General features: G+C 39.9%; 1 protein-coding gene across 6 annotated transcripts; it reads left to right on the top strand.

Moving 5' to 3' along the window:
• The first annotated feature begins 103 nt into the window (after positions 1-103).
• mms19 (MMS19 homolog, cytosolic iron-sulfur assembly component) lies at positions 104-17,744 on the top strand. Of its 6 annotated transcripts, XM_084740198.1 has the most exons (31): positions 104-560; positions 1,077-1,125; positions 1,739-1,839; positions 1,935-2,020; positions 2,158-2,232; positions 2,696-2,765; positions 4,797-4,925; positions 5,018-5,079; positions 6,249-6,335; positions 6,445-6,519; positions 6,735-6,812; positions 7,111-7,249; positions 8,353-8,507; positions 8,608-8,686; positions 10,007-10,132; positions 10,217-10,298; positions 10,431-10,528; positions 10,788-10,949; positions 11,970-12,125; positions 12,256-12,355; positions 13,031-13,133; positions 13,532-13,609; positions 13,719-13,845; positions 13,940-14,046; positions 14,210-14,266; positions 15,127-15,313; positions 15,602-15,684; positions 15,801-15,965; positions 16,433-16,492; positions 16,715-16,815; positions 17,250-17,744. In XM_084740198.1, exons 1-31 carry the CDS (start codon positions 473-475, stop codon positions 17,278-17,280), a joined length of 3,096 nt encoding a protein of 1,031 aa, XP_084596324.1. In that variant the 5' UTR covers positions 104-472; the 3' UTR covers positions 17,281-17,744. The 6 variants fall into 6 exon arrangements, 2 of the variants coding, with proteins under 2 accessions (XP_084596324.1, XP_084596323.1); XM_084740197.1 differs by having other exon boundaries at positions 10,007-10,298; XR_014772153.1 differs by lacking the exon at positions 17,250-17,744 and having other exon boundaries at positions 10,010-10,132; positions 12,253-12,355; positions 15,801-16,492.
• The last annotated feature ends 2,558 nt before the right edge of the window (positions 17,745-20,302 follow it).

Raw genomic sequence — 20,302 nt, 5'->3', positions numbered from 1 at the left:
CGAAAGGCAATTATGAATGGAGGAGACTGGAAAGAAAATAGACACCGGCGAAGATATCACATTATGCACGCCTACTGTGTTTCTTGTTTTGACTGTGTATTTTTTAAAGATACATGCAGTAAAACATTTAAATTGCTAAGAGTGTAAAAGCACTCTATGCGTCAGTGGACGGGGAAAGGTGGTACAGGAATCAGGAATTCTGTGTTTGCTAGGATGTACTCTTTGTAGTGTTTCGGAATTCGGACAGCACCTAAACGCAGCTCCAAAACTAAATGTTTTGGTTTTTATTTCAGCGTTCAGCAAACGTTTACATTTCGATCAACGTGAACGTTACAACAAATGGCTTCCAATTCAACATTATAATGTCCATTACAGGCCCCATTTCATGAAAGTTAAAGTAAAATGAGACACTTTTGCGTTTCACCCCTAACTTTGCGCGCATGCGTGGTCCCAGTAGAGTTACATAGGCACGATGGCTGCGGACAGTACCTTGCTGCTGTCTCTTGTAGAGGAATATGTCTCGGGACTTCAAGACAGCAAAGCCAAAGATACAGTAGCAGGTAGATACGTCTTCGTAGTTTCCTCGACACGTTTCCAGAGCAGCTTGTCGCGATAAAGACCGCTGTTGAGGCTGCTTGAGCTGCCGCTTCAAGGATGCGCAACACGGCGGCATGATGGTTAACTAGCTAACTTAGCGCCACAACATCCTGTGTGGTGTTAACAGCCTCTGACACAAAAACACAGACGTTATGGCACTGCTCTGCGAATTTTATAACAATGCCAGCGCAAGCTGACTGTATCCCTAGCGTTTTATTGCACTGTCATTCGCCTAGTGATGTGAATTTCCATGCTAGTCCAGTGTATGTTAACCGCATGCTGTTTGCTAGCTGCTGTTTGTCTCTGAATGAAAGCATCCTGTCATTGAACTCTGTACCTTTGGACTCCGCCGTTCTCTCCTGCTAGTTATTCTGTATTAACTGCTAGATAACTTAGTTATGCGCATGTGTTTTCATGTCTGCGTGTGTTTTATATTGTTAACCTTAGCTACACTTCACTTAACTTGACTCTCTGCTCAGGTCTCAAAGATGGACAGTTTGCAATACTGCAGCTAGTGGAAGCACTGGGGTAAGACATCAACTTTTTTTCTGATCTTACAGCAAGTAAGTATACTATAATTTACTCTGTTCTCTATTTGATATGGTATCATTTTGCGTTTAGTGCGGATTACAGTAGATATGAGCAGTGGTGGACGAAGTACTCAGATATTTCAGTTAAGGTTTCAAATAAAAGTAATAATACTACAGTGTAAAAAGTAAAACTCCTTCATTTACTGTACCCTTTCACTAAATTGGTGGGAGTTTAGTTGAAAAAGCCTAATAAGGTACTTACTGGGTAGATTAATACATCATGTGTAATTAGTATATATTGTATTGATAAGTAACTAATGGTATCAAAAATGTAGTGGAGTTAAAGTACAATATTGGCTTCCAAAATGTAATGAAGTAGAAGTATAAAGTAGGATACAATCGAAATACTCAAGTAAAGTATAAGTACCTCAAAATTGTACAAGTACAGTACTTGAATAAATGTGTTTAGTTAGATTTCACCACTGGATATGAGGTTTCTCATGAATGGTAGTTAATTCATTGTGAATTTTAAAGGCATCAATTAAATTCACTCAATCACTCTTATATTAATATTTAATGATAATTAACGTTTAGTTTCCCCTCTGTTGCAGACTGAGTCTGACCAGCTCTCAGCCTCACACTCGAGCCAGAGGAGTCCAGCTTCTCTCTGAGGTTTTAAAGGAGTGCTATGGAGGCCTTACAGAGAGAGAAGGTGCACATCTTTCCTTATAGTTTTCAGAAACTCTGTCCCATTCACTTTAAGAGTGATATTTAATCAGCTTATCTCCCTGTGTCTGTTCTCCACAGTCGAAGTGCTCATTGCCTTCTACGAAAACCGTCTAAAGGACCATTACGTCATCACACCCCCTGTTTTACAGGGGCTCAGAGCGCTGGTGAGTGTCTGCCTGTGATAGATTTTCAGTGACAATAACAACTGAAACATCCTGCATAAGATTAACTGACTCATTATGAGATGTTCCAGACCAACATGCACATTGTGTGTGTTTATATGCTTTTTTTTCCCCCCCAGACAAAATGCACAGTATTGCCTCCTGGCTCAGCTGTGTCCATGCTGAGGTCTTTGTTTCAAGATGTTCATGTTCAGGTGAGATTTAATGCTGTATTTTAATAAAGATGTTGACCTTGTAGCAGGCAAGATTTTATCTGCACATATGCCTGAGGAAGTCTGTTATTGTAAATGAGCATTTTATGTGGGGGATTAAAACAACAATGGATTTTATTCTATAGAAGTACTTCATTCAACTGAATAGTGTTGTTAAGTTTATTTATGAGGAACAAAGAAAACTAATCGGTTAGCCCACAACTCAAATATTCATCTGCTAACTGGCCAGATGTTAAAACGTATAACAGCATGCAACTTGAATATTGATGTATGCAAACACACCCATGCAACATCTGACCACACTTCTAAGAGTGTGTGAAGATGTTGTTCTCACTTCCTCCACGTCTGAGGAGCACTTCTTCTTTCACCAAGTGTGCTTTTCAGGTCAGCCTGATTCATCTAATAGCTAGTGAAAAGCTCATGTGGCCTGTTTGTTTTTCTCCAGTCTCTGATGCTGGCAGAGAGAGCTTGCGTCTACAACATGCTCATCAACCTCATGGAGAGCAGAGAAGCCGGTAAGAGCTAACGGGTTTGAGTCTGACTCACAGTTAATAGAATAAGGCGTTAACACTTCCCCACAATGACTAAGGAGCTCTGCTGAAGGAAAATAAGGTCCTGTGTTGAAGATGTAGGTGTTTCAAAACAGTAGAGAGTGAGTTCTGAAAGTCAGAAATCTCAGCTGTTGGCTGACTACTCACTGTGTCCATCATTTTCAGCCTTAAGCATTTTTACGAGCCCTGTTATAAAGGAGTTGTCACATCATCTTCTTCTTTGTTTGGCAGTTGAATAATTTTGCATGTTTTTTTTGCATAGACAAACTGTGTAGGATGCAAATAGAAGGCCGACACTGAAGTGTACTGTATGTGCGTGGCTGCTGGTAGTTCTAATAAACACACCATCATGTAGACTGACACGGTATGACAGCCCTCAGCGAGGACGGCGGGCGTAAGCAAATTTGACGCAGTGGCCAATCTGTGTTTTCCCATACGCTTGCACTGTGAAAGAAGTGGTTGTAAAATGGTGGATAAATTATTTTGACCATCACAACCACGTGAAATGTCTTGTTTTCCTTTCGTGGCTTGATCCATTTGGTCCAATATCATTTGTAAAGTCTACAAGAGCTGCACGATCAGAGCTGTGATGATTAATTGATTATTAATTGAATTGAGTTTTTTGCTTGTTTTTTTTTTTTTTTTTTTAAGAAAAAAAGGCTGAATTCTCTGATTTCAACTTCTTAAATGTTACTATTTTCTGGTTTCTTTACTCTTCTGTGACAGTAAACTGCATATCTTTGGTACACTCAAGTCCTCAGTTGTCTTTTGAGGACTTCATCTCGGGCTTTGGGAAACACTGATTGATATTTTTCACCATTTTCTGACATTTTAAAACAAGAGAAAATAATCAACCGATTAATCGACTAGGTTGGTGTTTCAGTGAGCGTTGTTTTAGACTGACTCAGGCAGTTAGTTTATTTAGGATACAAACCCTACTTATAGACAGGTGACATATTTTCCTTTAATTCATTGAATTCCATCTTGAAACATAAGTTTTGTTGTTCATGGCACAATAACATCTGATTAATGTGATGATCAAATTAAATAGAAGTAGAAGTATACATAAATATGCCAATTTACCACAACTTAAAGGTGCTTGGACTTTGGAAAAGTTGTAGGAACCCTGGAATGAACAAAGGCCCACTTTCAAAGCTGTACCCGTTCTCATCCATGCAGTGTGACACCACTTCTGTCTCCCCATTTTGCACAATAGTAGAAGCAAAAATAATGATGAGGTGCAACGTGTAAGAATTTTAGTTAAAAAAATTTCCGAAATGATTTGAAATGATCAACAGAATGTGAAGAAATAACAGTTTTGACGTTCTGTCAAAGGCGTCTCTGCATTTTGTGGCAGAGACATCAACTGAAGTTAACCATCTAGTCCCAGCCAGTCCTGTCCTGTGGAAATATTCTGGCTCTACACACTGTGCTATTTTGTTTTTTTACATTCTTGTTTTGATTGAAAAACGCTAAAATGACTATGATGTCTTTTTTTGTTTGTTTTTGTAGGAATCTATAGCAGATGAAGACGTTTTTTTAAGTCTGTAGAATCTGATTTGTGGGGCAGGACATCTGTGCCTCACAAAATTCATTAATCCAAAAGTTTTTTGACACAAATATTGCACTGCCTGCAGTTTGAAAATTGCAGAAAGCCACATTGAGATTTTGATGAGAGTATGAATTTGACAGGTGGCCAATTCTTACATGTTGCACTTGTAAAGAATGGTTTGCTTTGTATTTTTCATTTAAATAAAAGAAAATAAGAAAATTAAGGCTCTTGGCAACTGTTAAATCCCCATAGGCCTAATATTTGCCATTTTCTTCTCAATTTCATATTACATAATGAATCCTGTGTGGTTAGAGGAAATAAGACTTGGCAATCTTCAACATAGCCGTAGCTTTCACACTACATGCAACTGGGAAGTGGTAACAATTTGAACCATCTCACAGAGTTTAAACTACACTGTGTATTCCCATGTGACTCTTCCACAGAGCTGAAGGGTTTGGGCGCAGACTTTGTGTTTGGTTTTGTCCAGTCAATGGATGGAGAGAGGGATCCTCGCAACCTCCTGTTAGCCTTCCAAGTTGCCAAGAACATCATCCACCGAGGCTATGATCTAGGTGCATCTTCCTTTGTTGTTTTGCTTCAATCTATTCACAGCTGAAGCGTGCCTCTGTATATCCTGCCGTTAATTTCCTGTCTGCTGTCTCAGGTAAATTCACAGAGGAGCTGTTCGAGGTGACGTCCTGCTATTTCCCCATCGACTTCTCTCCTGTGAGTCCCTGTTTACTCAGCTGCTTTTGCCCGAGAACTGACGATAGCAGTGAGGGCAGCAGACAAAAATGTCATCATTGACTTCCTGTGACCTCAGGGGAACTGTGTAGAAAACAGTAATACAGTGTCTGTCTCCTCGTCTGCTCGCGCACATTTCCCATCTCTGCATCACAGAGGAACGCAGGCCTGTGATCATTTGTTGACTCTCTGCAGCAGCTCTTTGCCACAACGCTGATAATGTGATGTTTGGTTTTGTGTGACATCACAAGCAAAGCAGCATTGTCTTTCCAGATAATAATTAAACAAACCCTTCAAATACCTTGTAAATCTTTCACATTATGTTGAGGTATTCTGACTTTTGGACTGAAATATCTGAGCAGGCGAAAGCTCGTATGTTCAAGTCCAACCCAAAAGCAAAGTTCCAAACAGTGAACCATCAACACTCATTAAGACGCTTGAAACACATTAAATGTATCTTAAAGTCGCTACAATGAACTTTCGTATTGTGTTAAATGTGTGCCACTCACTGTAACCTAACCTGAGAATATGTAAACAGGCTTTTCTTTTCTGCATGCCATAAATAGTTTCATCTGATATCAGCTGGGATCCAACCTGGTGGCTGCCATTAAGATTTAGTATATATATAAATAGCAAATCTACTTGCTGACTGTTTTTGTTTGTTTGTTTGTTTGTTTGTTTGTTTTGTTTTGTTTTGTTTTGTTTTGTTTTGTTTTTTACAGAAGTCATATAGAGGCAACAATATATTGAGACTGATTCGTAATCAGTTATAAACTCCCTGAAGTTGTGTGTTAGTTATTTAGTGAAATGCAAATACCAATCTGACATACTGAGTAAAAAAATCTGATATTGATATATCAGCCCAGATTCTGTAATTTACATATATAAAGTCTAAAATGACATCAGGGCAATGAATCAGTAAAGATTTACATTATAGATAACTCTAAATAAAAAAAATATTATCAAATATCATTCAACATAAACACCAGTAATAAATAATATAAATCATATAGCTGTGCCCCAGTATGGGGCCAATAATATCAGCTCCATTGACAACATACAGAAGACTGTATTGGATCTAGTGCATCATTATTATTAATATTATTATTTCTGTTTTTCTCTTATTGCCTCATCCTCACTTACCCCTCCAGCCTCCCAATGACCCCCACGGCATCACCAGAGAGGAGCTCATCCAGATGCTGAGGGACGTCCTCACTGGGACGCCACAATTTGCTGAGGTAGGGCCATCAACTCGCGTCTGCATTTTGCTTTTTGTTTTGACCCGAGGAGATTTGGATTACGTCATTTTTGTCCGAGGGCCTGAAAAGAGTTTGTGTTCTGTCGCAGTTCCTGTTACCTCTCATCATTGAGAAGCTCGACTCAGACGTTCAGAGTGCGAAGCTGGACTCGCTGCAGACTCTGGTGAGAAATTTCTACTGAAATGTGCCTCTGACCATATACGAGTCTGTTGGGGCAGGTATTGAATTTGTCAACGCGTATTCTGAGCTGCAATAAGTCTTTAAATGTAGATGACATGCAGTTGATGTTCTCTAAAGTAACACTCATTACAACTACAGTGGAGCTGCTGAGAAGCCCAGAGCCGCACCTGGTTTCTAACCACATTTGATATTTTTCAGACTGCTTGTGTGTCACAATATGAACATAAGGACCTGGCAGAATTCCTCGAGGGACTGTGGACGTCACTGCGCAGAGAGGTTTGTTTGAGATACATGAAAACAGTAACAGTACTTGTGATTTGCAAACAGTTGCAAACGATGCCATTAATAAAGACATGCAGTAGTAAAACGTTAAGGCTGTCCCCTGAAAGTCGAAGATTAAATTCATTAAAATCATCAGTTGGCGACCCCTCAGTCTACTGAGATTCTCGAGCAAATCAGTTATATTTATGTCAAAATAAAAATGTCCATTCTCAGAATAAACACTGTTAATATTATCATAATGACGTGAGTCTGAAAAACAAAATAATGAAAACAGCTCCTCGCTTCGCTGCAGGTGTTTCAGACATCCAGTGAGAAGATCGAGTCGGCTGGCCTCGCTGCTCTCACCGCACTCACTTCCTGCCTGTCTCGCTCAGTCCTCAACTCTGACTCTGAAGACTCCCTCTGCGCCTTCCTGGACCTTGTTCTCAAAGGTGAAACGTTGCGAAATCCAGCTTGTTTGCACATGAAAAGTAAATGCGTGCATGTTGGGGAAAAAGGAATTAATGTGTCATGAGAGAGTCAAGTCAAGTTGGATGACACAAGAACAGCAAAAATGGAAAACATTTGCACTGTTGCGTTAAATATGTCAGAGCTGTGGTTATGGGAGGGTTACTGCAGTACAGCACTGCTAAAATAGATGGGCAGGAAATTACACCACAGTGGTTGTTCGGTTCTTTTATTTGAACCTGCTTATACAGTTAACATGTCATGTTTTCCCCTCAGATGATGGTTAGTTTACTGGCAAAGTGCACTTAAAATTAGGGAAACAACAACCAATGTAGACTTCTATATTAATTCATCTAAGTGAATGTATTTTAAAATATAATTCTTTTGAAGAACTTCCTGATTAAAATAGTAATATAGTTGCTGGGGTTTGACTGATACTGGTTGATTTTTAAAGGAATGTTTTGGATTATTCGAAATGGGGTTGTGTGAGGTATATATCACCCACAGTAGATGGAGATCAGCATGCTCCCAGTTTGGAGAAGCAGCAGGAGTACTGGTGTGGGAAGCTAAGCAATGTATTCCTCTGAACAGGAGCCAAATATCACTCTCTTTTGCTCAGACACATTCCACTGGAAAAATAAGTAATTTTGCCTCACAGAACATGGGAGCTGTTGGTCTATTGCACCTCGTTCTGTTAGTTTTTGTGTGGTATTGTATGATTTTGATTAATCCAAACCAGCAGCACCTTCCTTGTTCTGTGAGGTAAAATGACTGATTTTGCCAATGAAGCTTGGTAGGTTTGGAAAGAGTGACAGTTGGCTTATTTAATGGTGGTTTCCTGTTGGGAAAGACTGTCTGACGGCAAAGTAAAGCCTTATAAATACTTTCTGCTATTGACCCTACAATACATTTTTGTGCTGGTACTGAGCTGACCACCATATTCTGGAGGTAATACACTGACTATTGATAAGCACCTCATACAACCCCACTTCAAAAAATCCCAGCTATCCCTTTAACATATCAGTGTAAAACTATGAAACATGTCCATTTATCTTGTTTATTTACTGAAACTGTGATGTCATTCCAGACTGCAAACATCACCTGTGTGAGCCGGACCTGAAGCTCGTGTGGCCCAGCGCCAAGCTGCTACAGGCCTCCTGCAGCGCCTCCACCAGGGCGAGCCACATCATAACAGCCGCTGTCATGCCCTCTCTCATTGAGCAATACAACAGCAGAGCACAGGTAGGAAAACTGACCTCCAGATGTTGTTTACTTTTACTAATGTTGTATTGTAGCGTGATAGCGTGTGTGATTGTATCAGTAACTTTTTCTCTTTGTGCAGTGTGCCCAGAGACGAACGCTACTGGAGGTGGTGCAGCGATTCATCCAGTCAGTAAAAACCTGCCAGTCTCCAGAGAGCGGTAAGTGCTGGTTATTGTTGCCATATATCACTTGTGCACCAAATTCTATGCATATATGGAGGTTTTTTAAATGCAACTAAACCCGCTAAAAATAGGCGATTGGCCCATTTCGCATTGCTAGTAGACCAGTTAGCCCTTCGTTTTTTGTTTTTTTTCTGATGTGCGTTGCAGCTGAGTTTCAACTCATGTGGACAGGAGAACAAAGAGAAAGAGGTTTTTACAAGCGTCATTATTCAGCTGTCAGTCCCTTTGTGGCGTCTAACTGAATCCCTGTGGTTTGAAGTTTAGTTTCTCTCCTGTGTTGCTGTTTGTACTTCCAGGTATCTGCTTTACTTTACTATTTCATGCTCGCTTTCACCTGATCGGAGTCGTCTTCAGTTACTGCCGATGAAAACTGAACATTTCCTGATTTTGGTGCTTCATAACAAAATAACAGGGGACACATCGTTTTTCTGGGTGCAGACTCGGCTGTGCTGGGCTGATGCACCAAATCAAACAGCGTCAAGAAAAGGGTGAAAATTAAATTGTCCTCTCGGGTGCTATGTTTCCATCAGTGCTGATCTGAGCTGGAGCTGATAAATACCCGTGACCACTGCTGTCATTGGACCTGGGAGTGAATGCTAATTGTACCCTTTCCCATTGCAGGCAAAAGCCAGATGTTAGTGGGCATTGGTGGCTTTTTTGTCCAGTATGAAAGAGGCTCTTTTTCATCGTGTTCACTCCAGACTGCTCATGTTGGCCATCTTTTTCTTACAGCTGCTTCCTGTTCTACTTTAACACCAATAAATTGTGACACACATCCTCAAATTACACCACAAATAACACATTTGTGTCAGATTGGAATCTGTATGTCCTTTTTTTGGTGTAGTTATTTCCTTTTGATAAATCCTGTGGAAAGATTACCAACAATATTACTGTATTACTGCTCTGCTGTGGAGTGGACCCTGATAAAATCTGAGGACTCATGGCTTTTATAGCTCATCTGTTTCATGTCAGTGCGTTACTGGCACTGCTGAGCGAGACTGTTGAGTGTAGTGTTTGAACTTAGTCAAGCTGAAACATCCTGATATCCCAGTGAAGAGAATTAAAAGCTTGCTGTAGTTTAGTGTCTCTGGTCATTAAATCACGAGTTTCCAGATGCACTCTAATGTGTATTTGTATGTGTTTATTCACTCGTTTGTCATAAAAGAACTTCAAAAAGGAGTATCTGTTTTTTTTTTAAATACTGCAACTGTGTTTAGGTGCTGTTTGTACATAACCATGGAGACTAGATTTTAACTTGTGTCTGTTTTCTTTGTCTGTTTCATCCCTCCACGTTAGAAGAGAGTGTGTTTGTAGCCTTCCGTCCGTCTCTGTGCAGCATGGTGTTCTCAGCCCTGACGGAGAGTAACGCCAGTCTGCAGATCACAGCCACCTCGGTGCTCACTTCACTGGCACAGCAAAAAGGTGAGATGAACTCTGACACTCACAGCCGACAGATTTTGTCAGAAATTGTTGTGTCAAATATTATAAACGTGCTGTGTCTCTCAGGTCTGCTGCTGGACTCTGATATTGAGCTGGCTGTAGATCACCTGACCAAACCGTTGCTGACGGAGGAGGACGACAGAGTCAGGTCAGTGCAAAACATATTTTAGCCACCTAAAAAAAAAGTTTATACTATATTTCGACAGTTTCCACTGTTTTACTTTTGCCTTCAGACAGCCTTTTCCACTTCCTCTGTGTCTCTCTTTGTTTCTGTCTCCAGTCTTGCTGTGGTTGAGTGTGTCGGAGCCTTGGCAAAGGTGCACCCTGCAGCCTTTATCACTAAACTGATCCCAAGACTAAAGATGGAGTTGTTCTCTGGTAAGTGAAAAGCAACAGTATAAAGGAATACATAAAAACACAGATTTCATAATTTGTACCACACATTTCTTACAAAAAGAGAACTATTACCTTAATTTTGAAGTGAAAAGAAAGCTCTATAAATTGACCCAAATCAATTTCGATCCTTAAAACATTAAGTACTGTTTTTCTTCAATTTACAGTTTAACATTAGCTCAGCTGACTGTGCACGTCATAAATAAATCCTCCAAACCTTTTCCCTCTCCTCTCCTCTGCTCAGAGCCCATGGATGAAGACAACAACAGAGAAGCTTCTCAGCAGCAGTCCCATCATGCAGTGCGCCAGCGGTGTTTGTCTGCTCTGGCTGCGGTGTCCACCCAACCCAGTGTCGTCCAGGAGAGCACACCTGTCCTCTTGGAGGTCCTGAGCTCGGCACACACAGGTAATCAGTCTGGACGGATGGTTTTCTGACTTCACGTGTAGACTTCTTTTTTCTCACCTGATTGGTGGGAGTCAACAGTTTTCATGAAATGTCAAAAAATAAACAACTATTTACCTTTTTAGAGGTGGCATAAAATGAGGATCACAGTCCCAGTCATATTGTTAAGACGTGTTTTTTATTTGTGTAGTTTGAAGGTTTAAACTTTTTCTTCTAAGTAGCCTTGAAGTGGTCATAATGTGTCCATATTTGAGCAGAGGGATTTGAATAACACACTCTTTTAATAACTTAAGTTGTTATTGACTTCCTTTGTTATTCTACATACAATCCTATGACTTAAAAATGTCTTATTATGTATCAACTTGTTCAGACTGATCAACACAAAACAGGTGAACATGTAGCTCAGTTGGTACAGTGTTCAGTTCAAGTGCCGACAGTGTACGTGCCTAACTCACTCTGTGAAATCTGACTTTTTTGTCTTTGGCTTGTTTCATCAAACAAGTCCTGCTGCAGCACTGCGCTTTAGTGACACCCAGTGGTAAAAATGTTTTATCCCAGTAAAGGAAATAACTGAGGGGAGATTGGTAGGGGCTGTTCTATCCACTCTACAAGTTTTACCAACACTTTTTTCCAAAAGGGAAGAACCACAGCGCATTCACATTTAGCATGTAAGAATGTGCCAGTTGTCTCCTTTCATTTCCAACACTTTCTATTGTAAAACACTTTTTGACCAAATAAGAACACGGGTCCAGATAATTTACATATTAGTTTGTTCCCAAACACAAAAAGCTGAAGGTCAAGCAGGACAAGCAGTATGATACAGTAACATTACTCATCAAATACTGAAATATAAGTGTCACTGCTGCTAACTGATACTTAAGATCTGCAGTACGCTTGTGTCAAATGACACGCATCAGTTATTGATGCACGTGTGTGTGTCGTTGTTGCTGGAATCATCTCACTTGTTAAAAAAAGTTTCAGATGAAAACCTGTGTAATTTGCTCTGGTTTCTTTCTGTTTCAGGCAGCGCTGGTTTCTCCGTGGAGGAGGTGTTGCTGGCGTGTCGAAGCCTGCAGAGAATAGCGGAGCAGGTTCAGGACACAGAGGAGACGGGACGATGCTTCCATGACATCATCATCCCACGCCTGCTGTCTCTGGCTCTGCAGGCGGCACTGCAAGGTGAGCAGATCCTCAGCTGAAATGATCATCTCATCTATTATGTTTCACCACAACCTTACACTACTTGATGGCTTAATTGTTCGAAAATGAAAAACTGAATTATTTTTCGTGTTTTGTGTGTGTTTAGTAGGTGAGGGGTCATCTGGTCGTTGTAGTCCTCTTCTGGAGGAGGTGGTCCTGTCTGCCATGGTCCCTGTCATCAGCACTTCCTGCTCCAGGCTGCAGCCCAAGTCAGTACAAACTCTCATTCATCTCTTGTGGGCACTTTTTAACACATCTGTTTGTTCTGAAAATCACAGTACCGTGATAATGATATCTGATCTGATCTCTGTTAGGGCTGTAACGAATAGTTTGTTTACATTCAGATCCTTAATTCTAAAATTTCAAATGTTGTGTAGCTTTTTTTTCTCCAGCTTGTGTGATTTCCAAGAAATCCGGAGCGTTTTTCAAAACTTCAGAAGTCAACATGTTATTGAAAAAAAGAACCAAAATTCAGAATGTGTTTTTATCTGACAGAATATTCTGCTTCAAGCCATACTTGTTGCATTTATTTAGAACTTTTAAAAACAGAGTTTACAATGAGTCCTTGACAGACAAAGCAAGAGCAGGATACCCAGGAGACAGTCTAACAATAACCAAACACACAAAGTTAAGCTAAAATCTAAAGTAGAATTAAAACACAAAGCAAAAGTTACTGAAGCAGTGAAGCTGAAGCACTCGTGAAACTGTGTTCAGTTGGGAACAGGCTCTTCTACAAAAACAAATCTAAATATGCAGCTAGTTCCTGTCTGTTTCTCGCCTTGTCTCAGTCAGTCAGCCTCTCTGATTTTTTTTTTTCACTGTACTGTCAGAACAGTTTTCATGAGGTTTGTGTGGTTTCCTGTCTGGGTGTTTCATGTCTCCAGGTTGGCAGAACAGACGGCATCGAGGGCTGTTTCTCTCTTTCTGGACGGTGATGTGTCCTTTTTGCCAGACAACTCCTTCCCCTCACACATCCAGCTGCTAAAGGTGCGTACGTACAAAGTAAAACTGATAATTGGATTTCTTGGTCACTTAAAGGAATAGTTATTATTATTATTCTAGCTACAGCGCAGCTCTTCACATTGATTTGTTAACACTTGTTATGCAAATTCATGTTTTTCCGTAATCAGTGATTAACGAATTGCCCAAGTCCTAACTGACTATCAGTGAGTATCTTATATCACCTCATAGCAAATAATCCAAACTATCCCTTTAAGATACCATCATAAAAATGCACCTGTATTGCAGAATTATTCTCTTTATACCTAGTATCAAATACATTCAGTCCTAGTTTAGTGTTTGATTATCTTTGGTTTTGCAGCACTTTTGAATGTCACTGTTTTATTTGGAGAGTGTAGTTATTGACGCTTGTAATGTCTCCCCAGAAGCAGCAGGGGGACTCATGGAGCCAATCCCAGATGGTTTGTCTGCTCATGGGATGTGTGTGTTCGTTACCTCGCAGTGTGAGTCTCAGTTTAAACACTTGATTTGGCTTTTAGTGTAAACGTACAGTAGTTGTTTCTGTTGCTGAGGCTGTATTCTGAGTGTATTCTTGTGTGTTGTGTCATCCAGGTGGAGGTGCCTCAGATGGATCACCTGCTGTCACAGCTGGAGGAGCTGAGCTGCACCTGCAGCCACCCGCTGTCCTACACCTCGGCCGCAAAGTGCTTCGCCGGCCTGGTTAATAAGAGAGCGCAGGGTCAGTTCGTGTCCCCCCCGTAGTTTGTTCCAACGCTGAAGAGTCTCACTGTGTCAGCTAACAGCAGCTGTGATGGTTTTGGTTTCTTCTTCAGGTGATTCTCTCGACAGCCTGATTCAGAGCACGATGAAGAGGGTGTGCAGTGAGCTGGAGTCCGCGTCTTCATCTGTACGCACTCAGGCTTTCACCCTCATGATCTGGGTAAGAATCCAGCTGTTTTCAATATGACAGTTTCTAAATGTTTGCATCTTTAGTTCACAAAATTTCAATAATTTGGTACGTGACGGTTCACAAATGTTTCATTTTATTTCTCTTACTTTACTGTCAGCTGTCAGTCAGTTTATCAGCTTATTGTTGTCTCCAGGTTGGCAAAGCTCTGCTGCTCAGATACCACCCTCTGTCCACCGCACTGACTGACAAGGTAAAAACAGACACACATACACATTTTTGTAGGTCTTCTTTATTTCTGCATGAATGCAACAAAAGCGCACGCTTCATTAAATATCATTAGACTTTGTGCTTTATAAAAAAATTCTTTAAGGTTGCTTCGATCAGAATTTTTGGGGCCATTCACCAACTGCTGGAAGCGATATCAGCTGATACTGATCTTAGGGTCCATTTAAAGTTTTCTATTTATTGTGTAGCATTAGTTATTTATTTAACTCTACTTAGCGACATTGTGTCTTGAGTATCAGTACATAACAACTTGAAAATGATCACAGAGGTTATTGGGAACCTGTTGTACAAGAATATAGCTAAGTTTCCTGATAACAATTTGATTAAAAAAAAGTTTTAATATTTTTTTTAAAAATCTGCCCATGTAGAAACAAATGGGTCAATGGCTATGGTTTTAGCATTTAATTATTACAGATGTTGTAGTGAAAGAACAAGAAAGTAATGACAAACACAGCCCTCTGTGTGACATTAAAGGAAAATGGATGTTGCACCTGAATGCACCATGAAGCCCTGTCCCTGTGCACAAGTGTCAAACTCCAAGCAGGGTTTTATTACATGACTGTTTTGGTCGACTGTGTTGTGGAAAGTCTTTTGAGATTTACTCGCCCAGTGGACTACATTTGGTGCTTTGCAGATGTTTTGGACTGTAATGCTTTGTCATCTGATCAGCCTTCACACAGACCACCGATCAAACTATTTAGAATGAATATAGTTCAATAATCAGTGGCCGATTGATCGTAGCACCACTGATTTTCTTTTTTCTATTGCCATGATAAAAACCGCAGACTTTTGGTTTTAATTGTCCATAACTGTGTATCGTCGAAGCTCTTCTCTCTGCTCGATGATTCTGACCTGGGTACGATGGCGGCGGACGGCTTCTCGCTGCTGATGAGCGACTCCGCCGACGTCCTGAACCGCGGTTGCCACGCCGATGTTCGCATCATGTACCGCCAGCGCTTCTTCAGCGAGAATTCAGCCAAGCTGGTCCAGGGCTTCAACGCTGCGCCGCAAGGTAGACTGCTTATATGTAATAAAATTAAACGGAAAGTCTTCCACTTTTTATGTGGACGTCCAATCAGTGTGTATTTTTGATGGGATCGTATTCAGGCAATTCTTTTTTAAATTTTGGGTAAAATAACTGGACAATAGGACACATACATCTTATTGTGATTATTTTGTCAGATATTCTGATCGTGATGAGGGAACTTTTTGTCTGTTCAGGAGGTTTTGGACTTTTCTTTGGTCTTCATCTCAGGTTTTAGGTGCTTAATTAACTTTCTTCACTGTGTCTTCCCTTCAGAGAAGAAGCCCAACTATCTGAAGGCTCTGTCTAACATAGTCAACAAACTGCCCAAGCAGGTTCAAGTCACTGAACTACCAGCGGTGAGTAAACAGCAAACTGCTGGAGGTTCATTTTCTCAAAATACTAAAACAACTGTTACCATTTGCCGCTTGCCAGCATGGTCAGCATTCATGTGAACGTTTTGGTCCCCGTCCAGCTCCTGTCTCTGCTGCTGGAGGCCTTGTCATGTCCCGACCAGGGCGTGCAGCTGTCCACCCTGTCCTGTCTGGAGCCCGTCCTCGTCGACCCACCAGCGGCGCTCATACAGCAGCTGGAGGCTTTGGTCAACAGGCTGCTGGCCCTCACCTCCAGTCCTGCCATGGTCCGTGAGATATCGAACACAAAAGCATTTGCTGCACTCATCCTTCTGAGGAGAATAAGAAAAAAGAATATTCTCAACTGTATAAGGGCATTCAAACCCCAAAAATCCCTTCATAAATGTCAAAAATCAAGAAACATGCAAGAGAAGACACTAACCAGCTCATTTCTCTTGTTCAAATATGCTGTTGGGTTTTCTAAAAAGTCTTGAAGGTTTGGAAAATTCTTGATTTTTAACAGTTTGGTGTTTAAGGACGCCGTCACTCATGTAAACCAAACATATTTAATACTTGAAATGAAACAATCCTCTGGTCATATTTGTCATTCACTTCAAGATAAGCCTTTACTCTAGAAATTGGCAAACATAAATAAATATTACTCTTTACTCTGTCTTATGAAGCTGCTCATTATGTAGCATTAACATGTTAATTAGCCTAAACTCTTACCTTATTGTCTGTTTGTTTCTTGCAGAAGGTCAGGATCGCCTCGTTGCGGTGCATCCATGCTGTTTCCCACTTCCCTGAACACGAGGTAAAACTCAAATGTTTGAGTCTGTTCTTTGTAACACAAGTAAAAATTAACTTCATATTTGTACAGAGGAGAACCTGGGGTGGTTCCTGAAGTCTGTTCTTCATGTTCCTAAATATGGATTCTTAAATAAACCCGTTTGAGCGTTTTATGTATTGAAGAAGAACTTATCGTCTGTAGTGCATCGTGGCATTAACACGTTACGTTCATCTCTGACTGTTTCAGGTGTTGCCGTTTCGGGCTCGAGTGCTGCGAGCTCTGGCGCAGCCTCTGGACGACAAGAAGAGGCTGGTGAGGAGCGAGGCGGTTCAGGCAAGAGGAGAGTGGTAAGAATCAGATACACTGCTCTCAACCTTTCAGTTTTAGCTCTGCTAATCATTCAGTAAAAATAATCGACTGTGAACACATCTTAACATGCAAAGGAATAAGGCTTGATTATCAAAATAGTTGGCGATTAATTTAATAGCTGATTATTAATCAGTTAATTTTTAGTTTAGGAAGTGATTGATTTGATATAGAAGATACATTTAAAAGGTCAATTTATATTAATTTAATTGTGGCAAGCTAAAGTCTTCAAGATTAATATTTGATTAACTTTGCAGCCCCTCAAAGAAATTAAATTCCACAATATTAAAACGCAAAGAAAAAAATGAAAGGTTGCCTTCTTCTTCCATGAGGCAAATCTGAATGTTAACAGTTACTGTGTATTTATAGTTGGTTCTCCTCACGACTCGGTGTCTCTTGCTTCTTTTCCTCACAGGTTCATGTTGGGAAGTCCTGGTGGAAGGTGATTTTGCTCCTCAAACACGACCCAAGTCTCTCATGTTCCCTTCACTTGAAAGAATACAGATGAGGAGAAGTCAAGAGTCCAGGATCAGGTACCAAGGATCAGAGCTGTGCAGTTCACCAAACAGCTTCCTCTCCTCGGTGAAATTCGTCAGCCCCCCTCCCCCTCGTTTCTTCGGATTTCTAATCCTTCCTCCTCTCATCGTCTCAACCACAATCCCTCCATCCTTCCTCGTCTCCCTGTTTACTGAAACGTTTTCCTTCTAACCGTCTTTATCTTCATGAACGCACAAGTAAGAGTATGTGGACTGACTGTGGAGCTTTGTCTAAGTTAAAAGAATGAAAATGATCCATTTGTTTAATATGTAACACGTCTCGTACGTTGTTTTCTTTCTCACTACGTATCGGAGTAAATGCAGCATCGGATTTCATTGCAAAGTCCAGCGCCTTTCCTTTCTTATCTTTTAGGTTTCCTACTCAGTCAGATCAGCAGCTAAAATAAACCTAATAGAAATCCTCATATTACCCTGAAATGAACAGTGTTTTTAAATGTTTAGTATGGTTACTTGACAACTAAGTATTAGCTGATTTTTCTGTCAATTAAACTACAAAATAATCAGAAGATTTATAAATTTTTTGCAAGAATTTTTAAAATCTAATTAAACCTCTTTATATGGAAGCGTATTGCATTCACCTGAGAATTTTTTTTTGCTGTTTTTCTAAATTAAGGTAAAAAAAAAAAATAGCAGCTCTGTTTTTCTGAATTGAGTTAAGTTTTCATGTTAAAAAAATATATATATTGACTCAAAAACAGGTGTTTTCGACAGGGAAAATAAGCTCATTACTTCAGAAAAATGGAATTGTTTTTACATGAAAAATAATTTCATTAACTTGTGAAAAATTGCCACAAAAACACCAAAAACGTTTTACATGAAAGAACAGCGCAGCAGTTTTTTGGGTTTTTTTTTACATGAAAATTCCCTCAATAATTCAGAAAAAGAGGACAATTTTTTTCCTCCAAAAAAAATCTAATTAATTTAGGGGAAAAAAATAAATTCAGAAGTTGTTTTTTTTTTCTCTCAAGCGAATGCAATAGTTATAATTGTAAATTCAAATGGTTGTTGAATGCACTTTGAATGGATCGTCTCCTATACGCTGAGAGAAAGCAAACAGCACACACATCCACTGGATAAGTCTATGCAGTGTTCCTGGGCTGCGGATGATGAATGATCTCCTGCACTGTGGTGGCAAGATTTCCTCTTTTTGTAACCTTGATGACCATTTTGAGAACTTCAGCTGCTGGAAACATCAAAGATCTCCACTTCTCTGCGTAGAAAGATGTGAACTCAGAGCCAAATGAGAGCAGCACTGAACCCAGCAGGCACTGACAGCCTTTTATCGTCATATCTGGATGAATGTGTAACTGAGCAGTTGATGTCTTAACAGCAGCTGGTGCGTTTGATTCGTGTCACTCTGGTGTGCCAGCCCGGCGGGGTCCTCGAGGCCTGGGGAAAACATGGATGTGCCAATTGTCCCCTGAACGCTCACAGGGTGACGTGTATCACACCTCCACTGAGTGAAACGTAGAGAATCATTTCACATCATTAAATATCTATGTTGTGCTTAATGTACATTGAATTAAGATTGTAAGTTATGATGAGAACAATATGTCAAACATTTTCCTTGTATTCTCTCAATATTTGAACAAATATTGATGCTAATATCATAGTTTCATGAAGGTTGGCTGACTTTGAACCTCACAGCAACTTATGCCAAGGAAATAGACAGTATTTAAGATGTCTAACTTAACATGTCATTAAAACTTTGCTTTGTAATTATACAAAAAGCATTCTGTGTCGTTTTTGATATGTTAAGCCCCCAAATCAAAAATAGCTGATTTTTCTCTAGCATTGCTCTGGAGACAGCGCAGAAGAAATTGTGCATCTAGTCATGGAGGAAAGGCTTGTGGCAGTGTATGGCAATTTTTTTTTTTTATGTCTAAAAAAAAAAAAAAACACGTCGTACATTTTATTGATTTGTGTACCTACATTAGAAGTTTTCTATCAGTGGGCAATTTTTTTTACTACTTTACTTTAAACTGTCACGAATTCAGGAAAAACTGCAAAAACATTTTTTTTGTGGAAAAGTCTCATTAATTCTGTGAAACGGATATTTTTTCTTAAATGAAAAATTCTCATTAATTCAGAAAATCCTACTGGCTGCTAGTTGCTATAATTTCGTAAAACACAGGATACATCAGAGAGTGATGAAGGAAGATGACAAACGTGATTAAATGTAACATGAATAAAACTTTTAATATAACCTCAACCATGAAAATGATTCTGGCCTAAGTCATGTTAGCTTTTCAATGGTCAGGGTGGTTGTTCAACAGTGAAAATAACTCCCATGATGCCTTTTGTTACTGGTTTAAAGTGAGAGACCTCTAGTGGCAGAACATATAGCGCATTAAATGGCGCTGTCCTTGACTGAGCTGCAATCAAACCAAAACTGTAATGGATCAATAGCACTACAGGTAAGAGTTACAATATGTATTTTTGATTTTAGAGTGAACTGTCCCTTTAAATATCACCACATGAAAATGGAAACAGATCAAATATCAAACAGGTGTTTTTATTAATAAAAAAAAAAAAAACAGAATCAAAATCAAACTGGAGCACAGCTCCCACCGGTTACAAATGATACCACAACTGAACGTCATGTTTCTATGGCAACTACAGATCCAACTCATCCATCACATCAGGTTTGATCACATCACCGGTGTGATCATGTCAGGGTGGGAATTAAAAATTACATTTCATAGTGCCTGATTCACTTCTTTAAAGTGCCTCATTTTAAAGGCTGAAAAACAAAACAAGGCACAAAATCATTTCTTTATCAGTCAAGGAAAATAACTGTAAAGACCATAAAAATCACTGCAGGGTTTGTTTGTTTTACTTTACATGAGTGAATCAAACTTGGTTTTTCGCTCTTCAGTTCAGAGCAGCGGTTCTCACAAAACAGACAACA

Source organism: Lutjanus erythropterus, chromosome 17 (genome assembly GCF_056507025.1).
Source record: "Lutjanus erythropterus isolate fLutEry1 chromosome 17, fLutEry1.hap2, whole genome shotgun sequence".
Classification (NCBI taxonomy): Eukaryota; Metazoa; Chordata; class Actinopteri; order Lutjaniformes; family Lutjanidae; genus Lutjanus; species Lutjanus erythropterus.
The sequence above is the reverse complement of the archived record's forward strand: the minus strand, read 5'-3'. Positions and strand labels throughout refer to the sequence as shown.

Coding starts and splice junctions, on each gene's coding strand:
- mms19 (XM_084740197.1), top strand. CDS start 473: ATGGCTGCGGACAGTACCTTGCTGCTGTCTCTTGTAGAGGAATATGTC. Junction 15,966..16,432: donor TCACCTCCAGTCCTGCCATG/GTCCGTGAGATA, acceptor TGTTTCTTGCAG/AAGGTCAGGATCGCCTCGTT. Junction 16,816..17,249: donor GTTCAGGCAAGAGGAGAGTG/GTAAGAATCAGA, acceptor TTTTCCTCACAG/GTTCATGTTGGGAAGTCCTG.